Source organism: Ranitomeya variabilis, chromosome 1, assembly GCF_051348905.1.
Source record: "Ranitomeya variabilis isolate aRanVar5 chromosome 1, aRanVar5.hap1, whole genome shotgun sequence".
NCBI lineage: Eukaryota > Metazoa > Chordata > Amphibia > Anura > Dendrobatidae > Ranitomeya > Ranitomeya variabilis.
Genome location: NC_135232.1, coordinates 303,135,767 through 303,153,658, shown reverse-complemented (window position 1 = coordinate 303,153,658; position 17,892 = coordinate 303,135,767). Strand labels below are relative to the sequence as shown.

General features: G+C 44.5%; 1 protein-coding gene across 6 annotated transcripts in view; it reads left to right on the top strand.

Annotated features, from left to right (window-relative positions):
• ACACB (acetyl-CoA carboxylase beta) overlaps window positions 1-17,892 on the top strand; it is a 240,050-nt gene that overhangs the window by 165,080 nt on the left and 57,078 nt on the right. For 4 of the 6 annotated variants that reach the window (XM_077295957.1, XM_077295937.1, XM_077295976.1 and 1 more), the window contains one exon: window positions 3,102-3,125. The exons of the other annotated variants lie outside the window; for them this stretch is intronic. In XM_077295957.1, the coding sequence (XP_077152072.1) occupies window positions 3,102-3,125 (24 nt within the window). The remainder of the gene's footprint in view (window positions 1-3,101; window positions 3,126-17,892) is intronic. 6 annotated transcript variants of the gene reach the window in all.

Below are 17,892 nucleotides of genomic sequence, written 5' to 3'. Positions count from 1 at the left end.
CGCAAGACGTCTTCCGCTCGCATCTACCATCGCACCTGGAAAACCTTCTTCTCTTGGTGCAGACTCCGCGGTCGTCCTCCTCTCGTTTTCTCTATTCCCTTCATTCTGGAATTTCTCCAGTCCGGCTTGGATTCCGGTCTAGCTCTCAGTTCCCTCAAGGGCCAGATTTCAGCGCTGTCGGTATTGTTCCAGCGTAAGATCGCTACTAACTCGCAAGTCAGGACCTTCATTCAGGGGGCTTCCCACGTGGTTCCCCCTTACAGAATGCCACTAGAGACCTGGGATCTCAACTTGGTCCTGAGCGTCCTTCAGGAACCTCCGTTTGAACCTTTGCAAGATGTCCCACTATCTATTCTCTCTTGGAAGGTGGCCTTCCTTGTGGCAATTACGTCTATCAGGCGCGTCTCGGAGTTGGCCGCTCTTTCCTGTCGGGCACCATTCCTCTCCTTCCACCAGGATAAAGTAGTCTTACGCCCTTCTCCCGCGTTTCTCCCCAAGGTGGTGTCATCTTTTCACCTCAATGAGGATATTATTCTTCCCTCCTTCTGTCCACAGCCAAAACATAGGGTCGAGAAGGCTCTTCACACTTTGGACGTAGTACGGGCTCTCAGGAGGTACGTCTCTAGGACCGCCTCTTTTCGTAAATCGGACTCCCTCTTTATCCTCCATGAGGGCCACAGGAAGGGTTCAGCCGCATCTAAGGCTACGATAGCCAGATGGATCCGATCGGCTATCCAAGAAGCTTATCGGCTCAGGGGCAGGCCTATCCCAGCGGGGGTTAGAGCTCACTCTACTCGGTCAGTCGGTGCTTCCTGGGCCATTCGGCACCAGGCGTCGGCGGAGCAGGTTTGCAAGGCCGCAACATGGTCTAGCCTGCATACCTTCACAAAGCACTACAATGTTCACACTCATTCTTCTGCGGATGCGGCCCTTGGCAGACGTATTCTGCAGGCGGCCGTTGTGCATTTATAAGTCAGATGGTACACAGAGTTATTTGGTTGTATTGTTACCCACCCAGGGACTGCTTTGGGACGTCCCATGGTCCTGTGTCCCCCAATGTGGCGAAGGAGAAATAGGGATTTTTGTGTGTACTCACCGTAAAATCCTTTTCTCCGAGCCACTCATTGGGGGACACAGCACCCACCCTGTTAGCCTTACGGCTTGTTACCTTCTTTTTGATCCTTGACCTTTTCTGACAATGTTATACTCTAATGTTATGTATTATTGTTATTAATCTCCTACTGCTTTTGCACTGAACTGGGTCTCTGGAAGCCAGCATGAGGGTGTATACTGCAGGGGAGGAGCTAACCTTTTTTTGTCTCAACTTAGTGTCAGCCTCCTAGTGACAGCAGCATAACACCCATGGTCCTGTGTCCCCCAATAAGTGGCTCGGAGAAAAGGATTTTACGGTGGTTACACACAAAAATCCCTATATTTGTAGCAGAAAGGCAGATTATTAAGGCCTCTCAATCATGGTATGTTGTAGTGCAGAATCACTTTTCAGCTGTGTGTGAAGGCATTTTAGAGATAGTTATACATTAAAGGAGTTTTATCAAGCTCCTAAGTTATTCCCTATCAATGAAATAGGGGATACCTTACTGATTGCTAGGATTCCAACTAGTGAGACCTCATTGATCGTAAGAACAGGACTCTGTAGAGCTCCATCTGAATGGAGCGGTGGTTGAGTATGCGCACTTGAGCATTTATTCTCAATGGGACTGCTAGAGATCGCCAAGCACTGTACTCAACGATTTCTGGCACTCCCATAGACAATAATTGAGAGCCTTTTTTTCTTTACAGCACTTAGTGAATCAAATCATTTTATATTTTGATACATTGGACTTTTGTGGATGTGGCAATATCATATGTTTATTTTCTTAATTTCAATAATTTGTATTAGGGGAAAAAGAGGTGGGGGTGATTGAGACTTTTATGTTTTTAGTATTTTTGAACATCTATAAAAGCTTTCTTTTTTTTCTTTATTTTTCACTTATTCTTTCAGTCCACCCAGTATATTTGAACCTGCAATCATTTGATTGCTTGCTCTAAATACTGCAATACTTTAAAGGGGGGGACCATTTCATAATTGCTCCAGTGCCCATCAAAAAAATAAAAACGCTTGATGCTTCCTCCCCAAATCAGCACTGTTCCTACCATGTTGGTGCTGCGATTTCCAGCAGTCACTGTGTCACGTAACTACTGGAGTCAATCAGCGGCCCCGTGATATAACAATGGCATGTCACCACCAGGAATCACAATGTAAAGTAAAAAAAAAAACAACATATAGTAATATTCTAAATTAGAAGTAGCTTAAAAAAAGAGCTTAAATCTGTATGTAAGTTGGATAACTTTAATTCAAATAGTTGTTTTTAAAACTAACACAAGGAAAGAAATAAAATTAAGATAAAGTGTAATTTATTAAATGTTGTTCATTCAAAAGTGGAATTTTCTTCTTATTTACATAAAAATGATAATCACCAGCTAAGAGAGCTAGTAACAGTATGAAAGTTACAGGGGTTGCCCATGAAGATGAAATATCTCCTGTCCACAGCTTATGAAATAACTAATAGTTCAAGGGGGTTTCCAACCGCTGGGACTCTGCAGATCAGCAGAACAGTGCATTTTATCTCCATTTAGAGTGGAGCAATTGTGTGCATGCCTGACCGCAGCTCTAGGAAAAAAGGCCACAGCTACTCATAACCGCGCCCCAATGCCATTATGTCTGGCCTTTTTTGTCTAATATCTTTGGATCTGAAGTTTTTCTTAGTGAGTTACCTATGGGACTGCTGGAAAACGCAGCTTTTCGCAGCCCTATAGGGAATGTGTGAAGTATCGGAAGTGCAGGCACACAGCTGATTCATTCTAAATAGGAACAATGGGGATATAAATGCCTCTTTTCCCCAATTGGTGAGGATCCCTGCAGTCAAACCCCAACTGATCTAGAAGTTATCACTTATCCTGTGGAAAGGTGATAAGTTATCATCGCTGCACAACTGTGATACTATACTGTAACTGGAAATTCAGTTTCTAATGTAAAAACTGTAGTTACTGATTTAGACTTGTTACACTCATTGTCCTATTATGTGCCCATTTAATTACAGAGAGATCAGCCCAACACTGAGCAGGTATGCGTGCACAATTCTACTTTCATAGCATGGAAAATACTTAATCCACAGTTCAATCTCTTTGAATACTGCTGTCATTTGTGCTTTCAGCTCCTGCTTTAAAGGTCTGCTCAGAAGCAGTGGGAATCCTTTTAACAGCGCATCTTTTATTGACTTTGCCCTATTAGTTTGTTGCAAGAGCAATGTGATGCTAATACTGGTCTTTGCTCCCTTTACTTGCTAATAAATTAATTTCTTTTCTGCCAGTAAGGACTGCTATTGACTGAGAACTTTAGAGGTCATTTGGATAAACTGACTCGGCAACTGCCTGAAATCAAGCTTAACCCCTTAATCCCGTATGACGTACTATCCCGTCAAGGTGACCTGGGACTTAATTCCGGGTGACGGGATAGTACGTCATACGCGATCGGCCGCGCTCACGGGGGGAGCGCGGCCGATTGCGGCCGGGTGTCAGCTGCCTATCACAGCTGACATCCGGCACTATGTGCCAGGAGCGGTCACGGACCGCCCCCGGCACATTAACCCCCGGCACACCGCGATCAAACATGATCGCAGTGTACCGGCGGTATAGGGAAGCATCGCGCAGGGAGGGGGCTCCCTGCGGGCTTCCCTGAGACCCCCGGAGCAACGCGATGTGATCGCGTTGCTCCGAGGGTCTCCTACCTCCTTCCTCCCTGCAGGTCCCGGATCCAAGATGGCCGCGGCCTCCGGGTCACTGCAGGGAGAAAGGTGGCTTACCGAGCGCCTGCTCAGAGCAGACGCTGGTAAGCCTGCACCGATGTGAGATCGGTGATCTGACAGTGCTGTGCACACTATCAGATCATCGATCTGTGATGTCCCCCCCTGGGACAAAGTAAAAAAGTAAAAAGAAAATTTTTTCCACATGTGTAAAAAAAAAAAAAAATCCTAAATAAATAATAAAAAAATATAAATATATTATTCCCATAAATACATTTCTTTATCGAAATAAAAAAAACAAAACAATAAAAGTACACATATTTAGTATCGCCGTGTCCGTAACGACCCAACCTATAAAACTGCCCCACTAGTTAACCCCTTCAGTAAACACCGTAAGAAAAAAAAAAAAAAAAAAACGAGGCAAAAAACAACGCTTTATTACCATACCGCCGAACAAAAAGTGGAATAACACGCGATCCAGCCATACAGCATCATCAGCAAAAAAATAAAAAAGTTATAGTCCTGAGAATAAAGCGATACCAAAATAATTATTTTTTCTATAAAATAGTTTTTATCGTATAAAAGCGCCAAAACATAAAAAAATGATATAAATGAGGTATCACTGTAATCGTACTGACCCGAAGAATAAAACTGCTTTATCAATTTTACCAAACGTGGAACGGTATAAACGCCTCTCCCAAAAGAAATTCATGAATAGCAGGTTTTTGGTCATTCTGCCTCACAAAAATCGGAATAAAAAGTGATCAAAAATGGTCACGTGTCCGAAAATGTTACCAATAAAAACGTCAACTCGTCCCGCAAAAAACAAGACCTCACATGACTCTGTGGAGCAAAATGTGGAAAAATTATAGGTCTCAAAATGTGGAGACGCAAAAACTTTTTTTTGCTATAAAAAGCGTCTTTTAGTGTGTGACAGCTGCCAATCATAAAAATCCGATATAAAAAACGCTATAAAAGTAAATCAAACCCTCCTTCATCACCCCCTTAGTTCGGGAAAAATAATAAAATTAAAAAAATGTATTTATTTCCATTTTCCCATTAGGGCTAGGGTTAGGGCTAGGGTTAGGGCTAGGGTTCGGGTTGGGGCTAAAGTTAGGGTTAGGGCTAGGGTTAGGGTTAGGGCTAGGGTTGGAGGTAAAGTTAGGGTTAGGGTTGGGGCTAAAGTTAGGGTTGGGGCTAAAGTTAGGGTTTGAATTACATTTACGGTTTGGATTAGGGTTGGGATTAGAATTATGGGTGTGTCAGGGCTAGGGGTGTGGCTAGGGTTACCGTTGGGATTAGGGTTAGGGGTGTGTTTGGGTTAGGGTTTCAGGTAGAATTGGGGAGTTTCCACTGTCCAGGCACATCAGGGGCTCTCCAAACGCGACATGGCGTCCAATCTCAATTCCAGCCAATTCTGCGTTGAAAAAGTAAAACAGTGCTCCTTCCCTTCCGAGCTCTCCCGTGCGCCCAAAAAGGGGTTTACCCCAACATATGGGTTATCAGCGTACTCGGGACAAATTGAACAACAACTTCTGGGGTCCAAGTTCTCTTGTTATCCTTGGAAAAATTAAAAATTTGGGGGGCTAAAAATCATTTTTGTGTGAAAAAAAAAGATGTTTTATTTTCACGGCTCTGCGTTATAAACTGTAGTGAAACACTTGGGGGTTCAAAGTTCTCACAACACATCTAGATAAGTTCCTTGGGAGGTCTAGTTTCCAATATGGGGTCACTTGTGGGGGGGTTTGTACTGTTTGGGTACATCAGGGGCTCTGCAAATGCAATGTGACGCCTGCAGACCAATCCATTTAAGTCTGCATTCCAAATGGCGCTCCTTCCCTTCCGAGCTCTGTCATGCGCCCAAACAGTGGTTCCCCCCCACATATGGGGTATCAGCGTACTCAGGATAAATTGGACAACAACTTTTGGGGTCTAATTTATCCTGTTACCCTTGTGAAAATACAAAACTGGGGGCTAAAAAATCATTTTTGTGAAAAAAAATATATATATATATTTTCACGGCTCTGCGTTATAATCCGTAGTGAAACACTTGGGGGTTCAAAGCTCTCAAAACACATCTAGATAAGTTCCTTAGGGGGTCTACTTTCCAAAATGGTGTCACTTGTGGGGGGTTTCAATGTTTAGGCACATCAGGGGCTCTCCAAACGCAACATGGCATCCCATCTCAATTCCAGTCAATTTTGCATTGAAAAGTCAAATGGCGCTCCTTCCCTTCCAAGCTCTGCCATGCGCCCAAACAATGGTTTACACCCATATATGGGGTATCAGCGTACTCAGGACAAATTGCACAACATTTTTTGGGGTCCAATTTCTTCTCTTACCCTTGGGAAAATAAGAAATTTGGGGCGAAAAGATCATTTTTGTGAAAAAATATGATTTTTTATTTTTACGGCTCTGCATTATAAACTTCTGTGAAGCACTTGGTGGGTCAAAGTGCTCACCACACATCTAGATAAGTTCCTTAGGGGGTCTACTTTCCAAAATGGTGTCACTTGTAGGGGGTTTCAGTGTTTAGGCACATCAGGGGCTCTCCAAACGCAACATGGCGTCTCATCTCAATTCCAGTCAATTTTGCATTGAAAAGTCAAATGGCGCTCCTTCCCTTCCAACCTCTGCTATGCGCCCAAACAATGGTTTACACCCACATATGGGGTATCAGCGTACTCAGGACAAATTGCACAACATTTTTGTGGGGTCCAATTTCTTCTCTTACCCTTGGGAAAATAAAAAATTTGGGGCGAAAAGATCATTTTTGTGAAAAAATATGATTTTTTATTTTTACGACTCTGCATTATAAACTTCTGTGAAGCACTTGGTGGGTCAAAGTGCTCACCACACATCTGGATAAGTTCCTTAGGGGGTCTACTTTCCAAAATGGTGTCACTTGTAGGGGGTTTCAACGTTTAGGCACATCAGGGGCTCTCCAAACGCAACATGGCGTCCCATCTCAATTCCAGTCAATTTTGCATTGAAAAGTCAAATGGCGCTCCTTTCCTTCCGAGCTCTGCCATGCGCCCAAACAGTGGTTTACCCCCACATATGGGGTATCAGCGTACTCAGGACAAATTGTACAACAACTTTGGGGGTCCATTTTCTCCTGTTACCCTTAGTAAAATAAAACAAATTGGAGCTGAAATAAATTTTGTGTGAAAAAAAGTTAAATGTTCATTTTTATTTAAACATTCCAAAAATTCCTGTGAAACACCTCAAGGGTTAATAAACTTCTTGAATGTGGTTTTGAGCACCTTGAGAGGTGCAGTTTTTAGAATGGTGTCACACTTGGGTATTTTCTATCATATAGACCCCTCAAAATGACTTCAAATGAGATGTGGTCCCTAAAAAAAAATGGTGTTGTAAAAATGAGAAATTGCTGGTCAACTTTTAACCCTTATAACTCCGTCACAAAAAAAAAATTTTGGTTCCAAAATTGTGCTGATGTAAAGTAGACATGTGGGAAATGTTACTTATTAAGTATTTTGCGTGACATATGTCTGTGATTTAAGGGCATAAAAATTCAAAGTTGGAAAATTGTGAAATTTTCAAAATTTTCGCCAAATTTCCGTTTTTTTCACAAATAAACGCAAGTTATATCGAATAAATTTTACCACTAACATGAAGCACAATATGTCATGAGAAAACAATGTCAGAATCGCCAAGATCCGTCAAAGCGTTCCAGAGTTATAGCCTCATAAAGGGACAGTGGTCAGAATTGTAAAAATTGGCCCGGTCATTAACGTGCAAACCACCCTCGGGGCTTAAGGGGTTAAGGAGGTTGTCCACCATTTTATCCTATTGCTTTGAATAGGAGGTGGATGTGCAGTACCCAGCCGCGGCCACTATCAGAAGATGGTGCTCCTCTGCTATTGAGTAATTCTGGCCACTGCCACATCTGATCGGCAGGGGTGCCGGGTGTCGGACCTTGATCGATCAGTCATTGATGACCTATCCTAAGGATAGGTCATCAATTATAAAGTAGTGGACAACCTCTGTTAAAGTGCCAGTAGTTGTGTAATCCATGGCCATAATTGGATTGTCAGCCTATGGCATGGCGTGTTACACCATTGCTGGATTGAACCACTCTCTTAGATTCTCAGTTTCCACAAAATATGCCTTATCCCTATGAGTTTTTTGTGCAATTAATAGATCAGTCTACAGTGATGCCTTCAGTTTTCGGTGAGATGTTAGTGGTCATTTGACTTGTACCTTGTGAATGCTCTCTGTCCATGAAACGGCCATAGGCTACTTTCTTGCGGTATTCTGTTCTTTTTGTATACCTCTCGACTATGCAAAGAAAATAGACAGCTCATTTATCATATGTGGTGAGTGCCAATCTATATTTTGATGTGTTAGCAGTTGTTTTGGCTGGTAAATTTTCCACAAATGATTGCCAGTACTGTAGCCTAGAAGACTAGCACTATTATTTGTTATGGATGGTTATAGCAAAACCATGAGCTATGATAAAGTGCAGTTCATTGCTTTTAAAATAATGAAGCAAAAAAATTAGTTATGTAAATTGGTTTATTCGCTTTTTGGTATTTTTGTTTTTTTGCATTCCGTGAGTTCTAATATTTTACAACAAATAACTATATGAGTACCTGTTTTTGTGGGTTGAGTTGCATTTTTTTATCACTTCATTGGGGACTTAAGTAACCATGAGTGTATACTGCTGTCGCTAGGAGGCTGACAGTAGGCAAAAAGAGTTAGCTCCACCTCAGCAGTATACACCCACCGACTGGCACAAAGGTCACCAGTTTTAGCTTAGTGTCAGTAGGAGGCAGACCTCAACCGAATTTCAGATCCTTTCTTTCTTTTCCCATGTTGTGTGTTACTAACCTTTTCCCTTTTGTCTTAAAATTCTGTTTTCAGGGTAATGGGGTGTAAAGTCTCACCCTGTTTTCCCAAATAGCGAACGAGAGAACAGTGTGGTGCCGTCCACATTGTCCACACTGTGGTCTGCGAGGCAGGACCTTTCCCCCTGAAACTTCAAGTGTGTATTAGGGTGGATCGTGGCGGCCGGTCCTTTGCCTGTGCCTCAGCCCACTCCTGGGAAAGGTGGTGGGAGGAAGATGGAGGACACTTCTCAGTGGCCCTCCACTCTTCAGGGTCGACACCATCTTCTGCACTGTCTGGGACCATGACGGTTCGGGAAGGAGGACGCTGATGTTTTTTCCAGTGACCCCTCCTCGCCTGTGGCTCCTGATTTTGTCCTCTGGATGGAGGAGGAGTCGGGACTTCGTCTAGACAGGTACCTCCTTCTCCACAGTCCCTCTACATGCGGCTGGGAGGCATCACAAAGAGGAAAAGATCACCGCCCCCCTTCCAGTGCGCGTCCTCCAACACACCGATGTAGGTAGACTAGAAATTGAATCCCCTGTCTCTTAAAGCCTACTCGCTTAACGACACCAGCCTCCCCCCCCCCCCCCCATCCCTTGTGAGAGCAAGCCAGTCAGGAATCGAGGGCTCGCGCTCCCCTTTTTTCTGTCTAAACATTCCTTCATTATCACGCTGGGTTCGTCCATGCCCCCTTCGCGAATGCCATCCAGTCAGCACACGATGTCTCACGCTCCTTTTCCGGCATATGGGAGCCCGGCTTTCATTTGAAGCAGCGTCTGATTACCGCCACGTTTGCGAGCGCCAACCAATCAGCGTGCAAGGTCTCCAGCGCGCATTTTTCTTCTTCTGAGTGCGCTCCTTTTATCCTCTTCAGCTTGGGCTTTCAGCACACCCTGCTTGAGCCTGCCCATTCTGTCTCTTGATGGACCAAGCTCCTCCATATCCAGGAATTGGTACCCTCTTTCCAAGCTATTTTCCCCTGTCCATCTAGACTTAGCCCTCTTCAACATCCCCTCTCTGCTCCAAGTAGTACTTCCGGTCCTACAAATGCAAAGCCCCAGGGAGTCTCACTCCTGTACCTCCCACACCACTATTTACTATGCCTGTGATCTCAGCCCTTCCATCATTTAGGCCCCACAGGAACCCTCCGCCGCCGGGGATGAGAACACATCCCACGTCCTGGAGTGGGCTGTTGCTATTTCACAATCAGTATCTGACCTTACCGAGGTATCCCCTTCCCTGGTACAGACTCTTGAATGTTTCCTTAACCTTTCAGCCAGCTTCTGTTTCTCCAAACGAATCGCAGGCTTCCATCTGTCACCCTCAGCCTGACCGATCAAGGGTAAGGTCCAAGAAGCGAGCTCATTCCAGTTCCTCATCTGGTTTCCCTTCCCCCTCCAAATCCTTGTGGATGCCTTCAGTTTCCCACTCGTCCTCCACGAAGGGGGCCCCGGGGTCCGATCTCAATTCCCAGTCTGATTCTGACCTTGACACTGACCAATCTTCCAAACTACAGGACATGGTATACAGTCTTATACTCACCATCAATCAGACCCTCAGTATTAAGTACAAAGCGAGTCCACCTCCAGATCACTCCGTCTCATTCTCAAAGGCCAAATGCTCTCCCCGGGTCTTTGCCAATCACAAGGAGTTTGAGGGAGTCTTTGGCAAACAGTGGTCAGTGGGAGGACCCGGAAAAGCGCTTCCCAGGCAGAAGGCAGTTAGATATTCTTTATCCCTTCGGTACCGATTTCCTCACAAATGGGCAGAATCTCCAGCTGTGGACCCCCAGACTCTCACCTGTCTGCTAAGACGGTACTATCACTTCCGGATGGTTCTTCCCTCAGACTCCACTGACAGACAGATCGAAGCCCTAGCCATGTCTGCCTTCAAGGCTGCTGTCGCCTCTCTCTATTCTGCCTTCACTACCACCTGGGTAACCAAGTCTGTTTCCACCTGGGCAAAGCTTCTTCGGCAGGGCATTTTATCAACAGCCCCACTTGATGAGTTTGCCGATGTTGCAAATCAGATACCTCACGTGTTACCAACAATATTGTAGTCATACACAGAATTCTCTGGCTCCAAACCTGGAATGCGGACCCTACGTACAAAAAGTCCCTTACCAATCTTCCGTTTCAGGGCTCACGGCTTCTTGGGTCTAAGCCTGGATCAGCTCATCTCAGACGCCACTGGGGGTAAGAGTACCTTTCTTCCCCAGCCAAAACCCAAACATCCTTTTACAAGGAAACATTCTCTTCAGTTTTGGCCCTTTCATCATTTCTCCTGCTCTGGAATCTCCTCTCAGCAAGACCAGTCTCCTGCCCTGTGAGACACCAGGAAACTGTTCTTCAAACCAGCCCCACCATGGCACTCTAAAGGCCGCTCTGCCAGATCCTCTAGTGCCAGATCCTCTGGTGCCCAATCCAATAGATTCTCCTCAGCATGACTGGTCACCCCCACCTGAGAGTCCTCTTGGTGGGTGGTTTGTCTTCTGCTCTTCCGGGATGCGTGGCTCTGCGTACTCGAGGACACCTGGGTCAAGGAGATAGTTACCACAGGTTACAGGATAGAATTGTCTTCTGTCCCACTCATTTTTTCAAGTCCAGTCCTCCAAAGGTCATATTTCATATTCCCGTCTTCTTCAGATCTACCAATTCTCTCCTCCGGACAGGGGTCATCATACCCATTTCTTCCCATAAATGTTTCTCGGTTCCTTTTCCAACCTTTTCATGGTCCCAAAATAGCATGGCTTACTCTTTCCAATCTTGGACCTCAAGCTTCTAAACAGACAGGTGCACCTCCACCATTTCCAAATGGAATCCCTCCGCTCGATAATTGCCTCCATGGAGCCTGAGGAGTTCCTCTACTCGGTGGACATTCAGGACACCTATCTCCACTTCGCAATTTGCTTGACACATGAGACGTTTCTGCGTTTCTCAGTCCAGGGGGAGCACTATCAGTTCACATGCCTTCCCTTCAGTCTGGCTATGGCACCCAAAGTATTCACGAAGCTTATGTCGACTGTCTTGGCCATTGTTTGTTCCAGAGGGATTGTAGTCATTTTCTACCTGGAGGACATGCTGATCAAGGACCCTTCCTTCCAAGACTGTTCTCAAAGCCTGCAGGTCACCCTGGAGACTCTTCTCTGTCTAGGCTTGGTAATCAACACAGCTAAATCCTCTCTGATCCCGGCCCAGCGCCTGGTCTTCCTAGGCATGTTGTTTGATACCACCCGCCCCAAAGTTCTTCTCCCAGAGGAAAAAATTTACCTACAATCCAAATCTGGAGGCGCTACGGGGAGCTGCACGGAAATTACAACCTTTACTGCAAAAAGATCCCCGATTACAATCCATTTTTCCAGACCCCCCACTACTGTGTTTTAGGCAGCCCCCAAATCTAAGAAGCATCATTGTCAGAAGCTCCCTGTCCTCTCCAACAGCTGCCGGTACCTTTTCTTGCAACCAGAAAAAATGTAAAACCTGTCCATTTATAATGACCACGGACAAGATAAAGATCCCCAGCTCACATCAGGACTACAAGATACCAGGTACATTCAGCTGCGTCACTTCTAATGTGGTGTACCTAATTATTTGCACTAAATGTCCAACTGGGGGTCTGTATGTAGGGGGAGACAGGGCAGAAACTGAGAACAAGGATGAGCTCTCATCGCCATACAATAAGAGAAAAAAGAATGGATATACCTGTGGCAATACATTTCTGTCTCCCAAATCATAACATTATGGACATGAAATTACTTGTATTAAAGGGTAACTTCAAATCGCAGAAAGACAGGAGAGTCTGGGAATATAAACTGATGACGACCTTTGACACTCTAAATGCAGGAATGAATGTGTCACACGAATTTATGTCTTTTTACATCAACTAACTACAACTAAGGAACTTGCCCATCAGACCATGTGGGGTCATCACAACAGAGACCCCAATCACAGGACAATAAAACAATCCTTATCTAAGAATTGGCCCAATATTTATGGACGTAACGGTTTATCACCCATTGTAATTCTGCTTCATGTCACCTGGCTTATCCATGGTTTTTTTCCCCTTTTTTATTTTCCCTATACTATGTTGTGCATAAATATGTGATTCTTCAGAATTTGTTTTAGTCTTTGCCTGATGAAGAGACGTATGTAGTCTCGAAAGCTTGCAATTTACCATCTTTTCAGTTAGCCATTAAAAGGTATCAACCACTGAGGACTCTCAATTCTAAATATGTTTCTTGGCACTCAGACTGGGGATTCAGTCCCTAAGATGCCCATCCCCTCGCTCTCTTGACTCTGCATGAGCATACTAAGAGCTATGATTGCCACTCTGGAACCGATTCCTTTCGCATAATTCTATACCTGTTCCTTCTGGCCCTTCTGTCAGCTTGAGCCTTTCTGTCAGCAGTCCCTGACATCATAGACTCTTTCCTCCTCCATTCAGAACAAAGATCATTCCTTCCTCTCCACTGGCAAGTTGTCACGACAGATGCCTGTCTTCTCGGATGGGGAGCGGTCTTCCTTCATCACACAGTCTAGGGTCGCTAGAACTACCTGGAAGCCTCCTTTCCCATCAATCTACTGGAAATCGGTGCCATCTGCCTTTCTCTTCTTTACTGGCAGGATTTTCTGTCGGAATTCAATGCGACAATGCCACGGCCGTAGCCTACATAAATGACCAGGGCAGGAGATGCAGCGAGTCCGTTATGCTAGATGTCGCACGAATTCTGCTTAGGCCGAATGGAAAGTGGCAGCAATCTCAGCTGTCCACATTCCAGGCATGGACAACTGGGCCGCTGACTTTCTAAGGGTAAGTTCACATTTGCGTATATGTGCGCAGCGTATCATCTGTATACGCAAACGCATGTTTATGCAGCGTTTTTTTATCCGCATCAGCTTACGCATGACAGCAAAAAAAAAAGCTGCTTGTGCATGCTTTTGTATGCGTTTTTTGCCTGCGTTTGCGTTGTTTATGCGCATGTGTTCGATATTTCCAGGAGGGCGTGTCTGTCAGTCTGTCTGGACATGCACGGTCCGCAGTACCCAAGCGCTGTTCTGCCATGTGTGGGGCACTCCCATTGCCGATCTGATGGTGTCTCAGATGAATCACAAAGCGCCTCAGCTTGTGGCCAGGTCTTGCAACCCCCTGATGGTAATTTGCAATGCCCTAGCAATTCCATGGTCTCAGTTTCAACTTCCATACCTTTTTCCAGCATTTTCCCTGATCTCCCAGACTCGTCAAGAAGATCAAGGCGGAAGGCGCTCCAGTCATTCTAGTTACCTCATACTGACCCAGAATATTCTGGTACGTAGAGTTACGTCAACCTGTTCTCAGATGTTCTTGGAAGCTCCCAGACCCTTCTCTCTTAGGGTCCCCTCTTCCACCAGAATTCCCAGTTTCTCAATTTAATGGCATGGCCGTTGAAGCCACAGTTCTGAGGAAGACAGGCTTCTCTTACCAGGTCATTCAGACTGTGATCATCTTCACGCATTTATCATCAGACCTGGAAGGCCTTTTTTCGAAGGCGTGAAGAAAGACTCACAGCTCCCATGTTCTTTTCTCTTCCATTTATTTTGGCAATTTTGCAATCAGGACTAAAGTTCAGTTTGCCTCTTAGTACCCTCAAGGCCAGGTCTTGGCACTCTCAATCCTGTTTCAATGAAGTTTTGCATTTGCATCTCGCCCCCAGTTCAGGACCTTCCTTCAGGGAGTGGATCATCTTGCACCACTATGTTGTCCTCCCGTAGACCCGTGGGACCTTAGCCTAGTTTTGAGAGTTCTTCAGGAATATACCCCTTCGAGCCCATCCAGGATATCTTGTATTCTTCTCTCTCCTGTAAGGTTTGCCTTTTTAGTTGCAATCACTTTCATTAGATCTGTCTCTGAATTAACGGCTCTCTTGACGCTTCCTTGTCTTTCACCATGATAAGGTGGTTCTTCATCCAATGCCCACTTTCCTTCCTAAGATGGTTTCAACCCCTTTCCATATCAACAAGGATATTGTCCTTCCATCCTTCTGCCCGTCACCCGTACATCCCCTGGAAAGGTCTCTCCACAAGCTGGACCTAGTCAGAGCACTGCGCTCCTACCTCTCAAGGATCGCATCCTTCAGGTGATCAAACTCCTTTTTTGTCATTACCAAGAGTCGCCGGAAGGGACTCCCTGCCTTCAAGTCTACTAGTGCCCATTGGGTCCACTTAGCTATTCTGGAGGCTTATCGTGTCAAAGACGAACCACCCGCTCCGTGAGTAAGGGCTCACTCCACTCGGGAGGTTGGGGACTCGTGGGCTGTTCGCCACCAGGCTTGTGCAATCCAGAATTGTAAGGCCGCTACCTGGTCATCTCTTCATATATTTGCAGGATTCTATAGGGTACATACTTACGCCTCAAGGGTACATACTTACGCCTCAACTGATGCCGGCCTAGGTAGGAAGGTGCTGCAAGCGGCGGTCACCCAACCTGATTTGAACAAGTTATTCTTTAGGATAGCCCATGGTTACCTGTGTGGACTAGAGTTACTTACGACCATGATCCCATGGAAATTGTGCAGTCTTAGCACATAATGAAATACAGCACTGTGCAAAAGTTTGAGGTCTGTGTGGAAAAAATAATGCAAAGCAGGAAGTGTTATTAGTTTAACAATTAACAAACAGTAAAATGGATGGACATAGGTAAAATCAAATCAATATTTGGTGTGACCATTTTTTTCAAAGCCACATACATTTTTCTAGGTACTCTTGCACAGTTTTTTAAGTAATATAGCAGGGCTATTGTTCAAAACATCTTGGAGAAGTAACCACAAATTTCCTTATGAAGGCTTGCTCAAATCCTTCTGCTTGTTCAGCTACCGTAATCCCAGACAGACTTGATGATGAGATCAGGGTTCTGTGGCCGCAATATCATGACTTCCAGGAGTCCTTGTTTTTCGTCACACATAAGAAAGTTATTAATGACATTGGCTCTCAATTTATTCTGCATCAGTACAACAACCCCAAACGTAGTACCAATCAGACGGTTAAGTTTATGCCTGTATTTCTCAGCATTTTGAACATTAAGGAGACTCATCAAATCGCCAAATCCATTTGTTGAAATGCCTCACCAAACTTGCAAGCAACCTCCACTATGCCTTTGGAGAGCAAAGTGCCTTCTGTTACAGATAAATATTTTAAATTTTGATTGATCATTCTAGAGCACCTGCTGCCATTTTTTTACACCCCAGATCCAATGTTTTTGTGCATAATTGAGTTGCTGGGTCTTGTTTCCATGTTATTAGAAGGGCTTTTTGGACACATTCTTCTATGAAGACCACTTCTAGCCAGACTCCTCCCAACAGTAAATGGGTGTAACTGTTTCCCACTGGTTGCTGCCAGTTTGAACTGGTGGCACTGCTGGACATCTTCTGATTTCAAAGGCAAGTAAGCATGAAGTATTTTTTATCTGCTTCACTTTCCTTGTAAGTTTCCTTGGCCAACCACTGTCTCCGTATTGCCCATTTATTGATGCTTTTTCAAAAGCGTTCAAACAGCATATTTTGAAATTCCTGTCTGCTGTGAAATTTTTAACTAGGAGAGACCTCAGCATCTTGTTGCTGTGGTCAGTCATAAAACTGTTTTCCACAAGGTCACCTTTATAGCAGAGTTTGACTGTTCCTCATCCAGTTTTAATTGTCCCACTCTGTTTCAGTAATTACCATGTTTCAACCCACATATGAAAATGATGATCATAATCATTGTTTGGAATAATTAGTTATCCATACCCCTGATTTTGTGCAAATGTATCCAGAAAAATTAATGCTGTTTTTAGGGCTAAAGTCGCACCAAATATTGGTTTGATTTAGATTTCTCTTTTGTTTATTCAACAAAAGCAATATCTTACTAACTCTTCTACTTTTTTTAAGCATTTTTATTTTGCAGCATTTTCTACACACCTGACTAAAAATTTTGCACAGTACTGTATATGTATGTGGCTGTGCTAAGTAGCTACTGCAGATGATGTACATGTACACCATATTGCATTATGGGTTTAATAATTTTGATAGTTCACTCCCCAGCAAAACAAACCACAGTGAGCAAATCGGCAATATACTTCAGTATTCATCAAATCTCCTACCTACACCATAACCCCTTGTAATATGTGTGGGTTACCATGTTGAGTTTTTAGATAAAACCTTTTCCAGATGGCGAGGCGAGACTTTGTTTTTGGGAAATATATAGCCCTTTCCTGCATTTTTCAATTTAATTTTATTTGGAAATATTGCGAAACCTCTTTTGAAAGGCTGGAAGCATCGCTGTGTCAGTAACATGATGGCGGAGGACTGTAGTGTAGCTAGAAGAATACTGTCAAATATTTTAGGAGAGTCGAAGAAGAATTCTCTTAGAAATCAGACTCACTGAGAAGGAAATGCACTAGAAGGAATATTTCCTCTTACAAAAACTCAAACTCAGACTTTTTTTTGTCAAGCTGTAAAAAAAAATTCTGTCCAACTATTTCTCTAGTATGCATAAGAATATTGCAACAACCTACCGTATTTTTTGGACTATAAGACGCAATGTTTTTCCTCCAAAAATGTGGAGGAAAATGGGAGGTGCGTCTTATAGCCCGGATGTTCTGGCTGAGGTGGGGGAGTGGCATCAGCGGGTCACAGGAGGCAGAAGTCGGCGGCTGCGGATAATTATTGAGCCCGCTGCTAATGAGAAATTAATATTCACTGTATTCCACGCCCATGGGTGTGGAGGGCATTGAATATTAATTTCTCTTTAGTTTCCTTGTATGATTGGCTCCCATCCCAGTCCTAGTATGCATGGCCCCATCCTTACTAAGGTATGATTGCCCCCTAACTTCGGTCCCGGTATGCATGGCCCCATCCTTATGATTGGCACCCACCCACGCTCATCCTGGTTGGTATGCATGGCCCCATCAGAAAACGTTAAAAAAAGACAAAACATTACACTTACTTTCCCGGCGCTCCCTCGCAGCATCTTTTTCCGATGCCAGCAGCTGCTTTGTGCTTTTAAGCAGAGCATGGCAAGGTCCTGGCATGCAGAGCAGTGTGTATTCCGGCAGCTGTGCTCTGCTTGTGAGCTGCGCATGATGTCCTTGCCATGCGCTGCTTACAAGCATAAAGCAGCTGATGGCATCAAAACAAGATGATGCGAAGGAGTGCCGGGAAGGTAAGTGTAATGTGTTTTTGTTTTTTTTTATGTTTTCTGATGGGGCCATGCATACCAGGACCGGG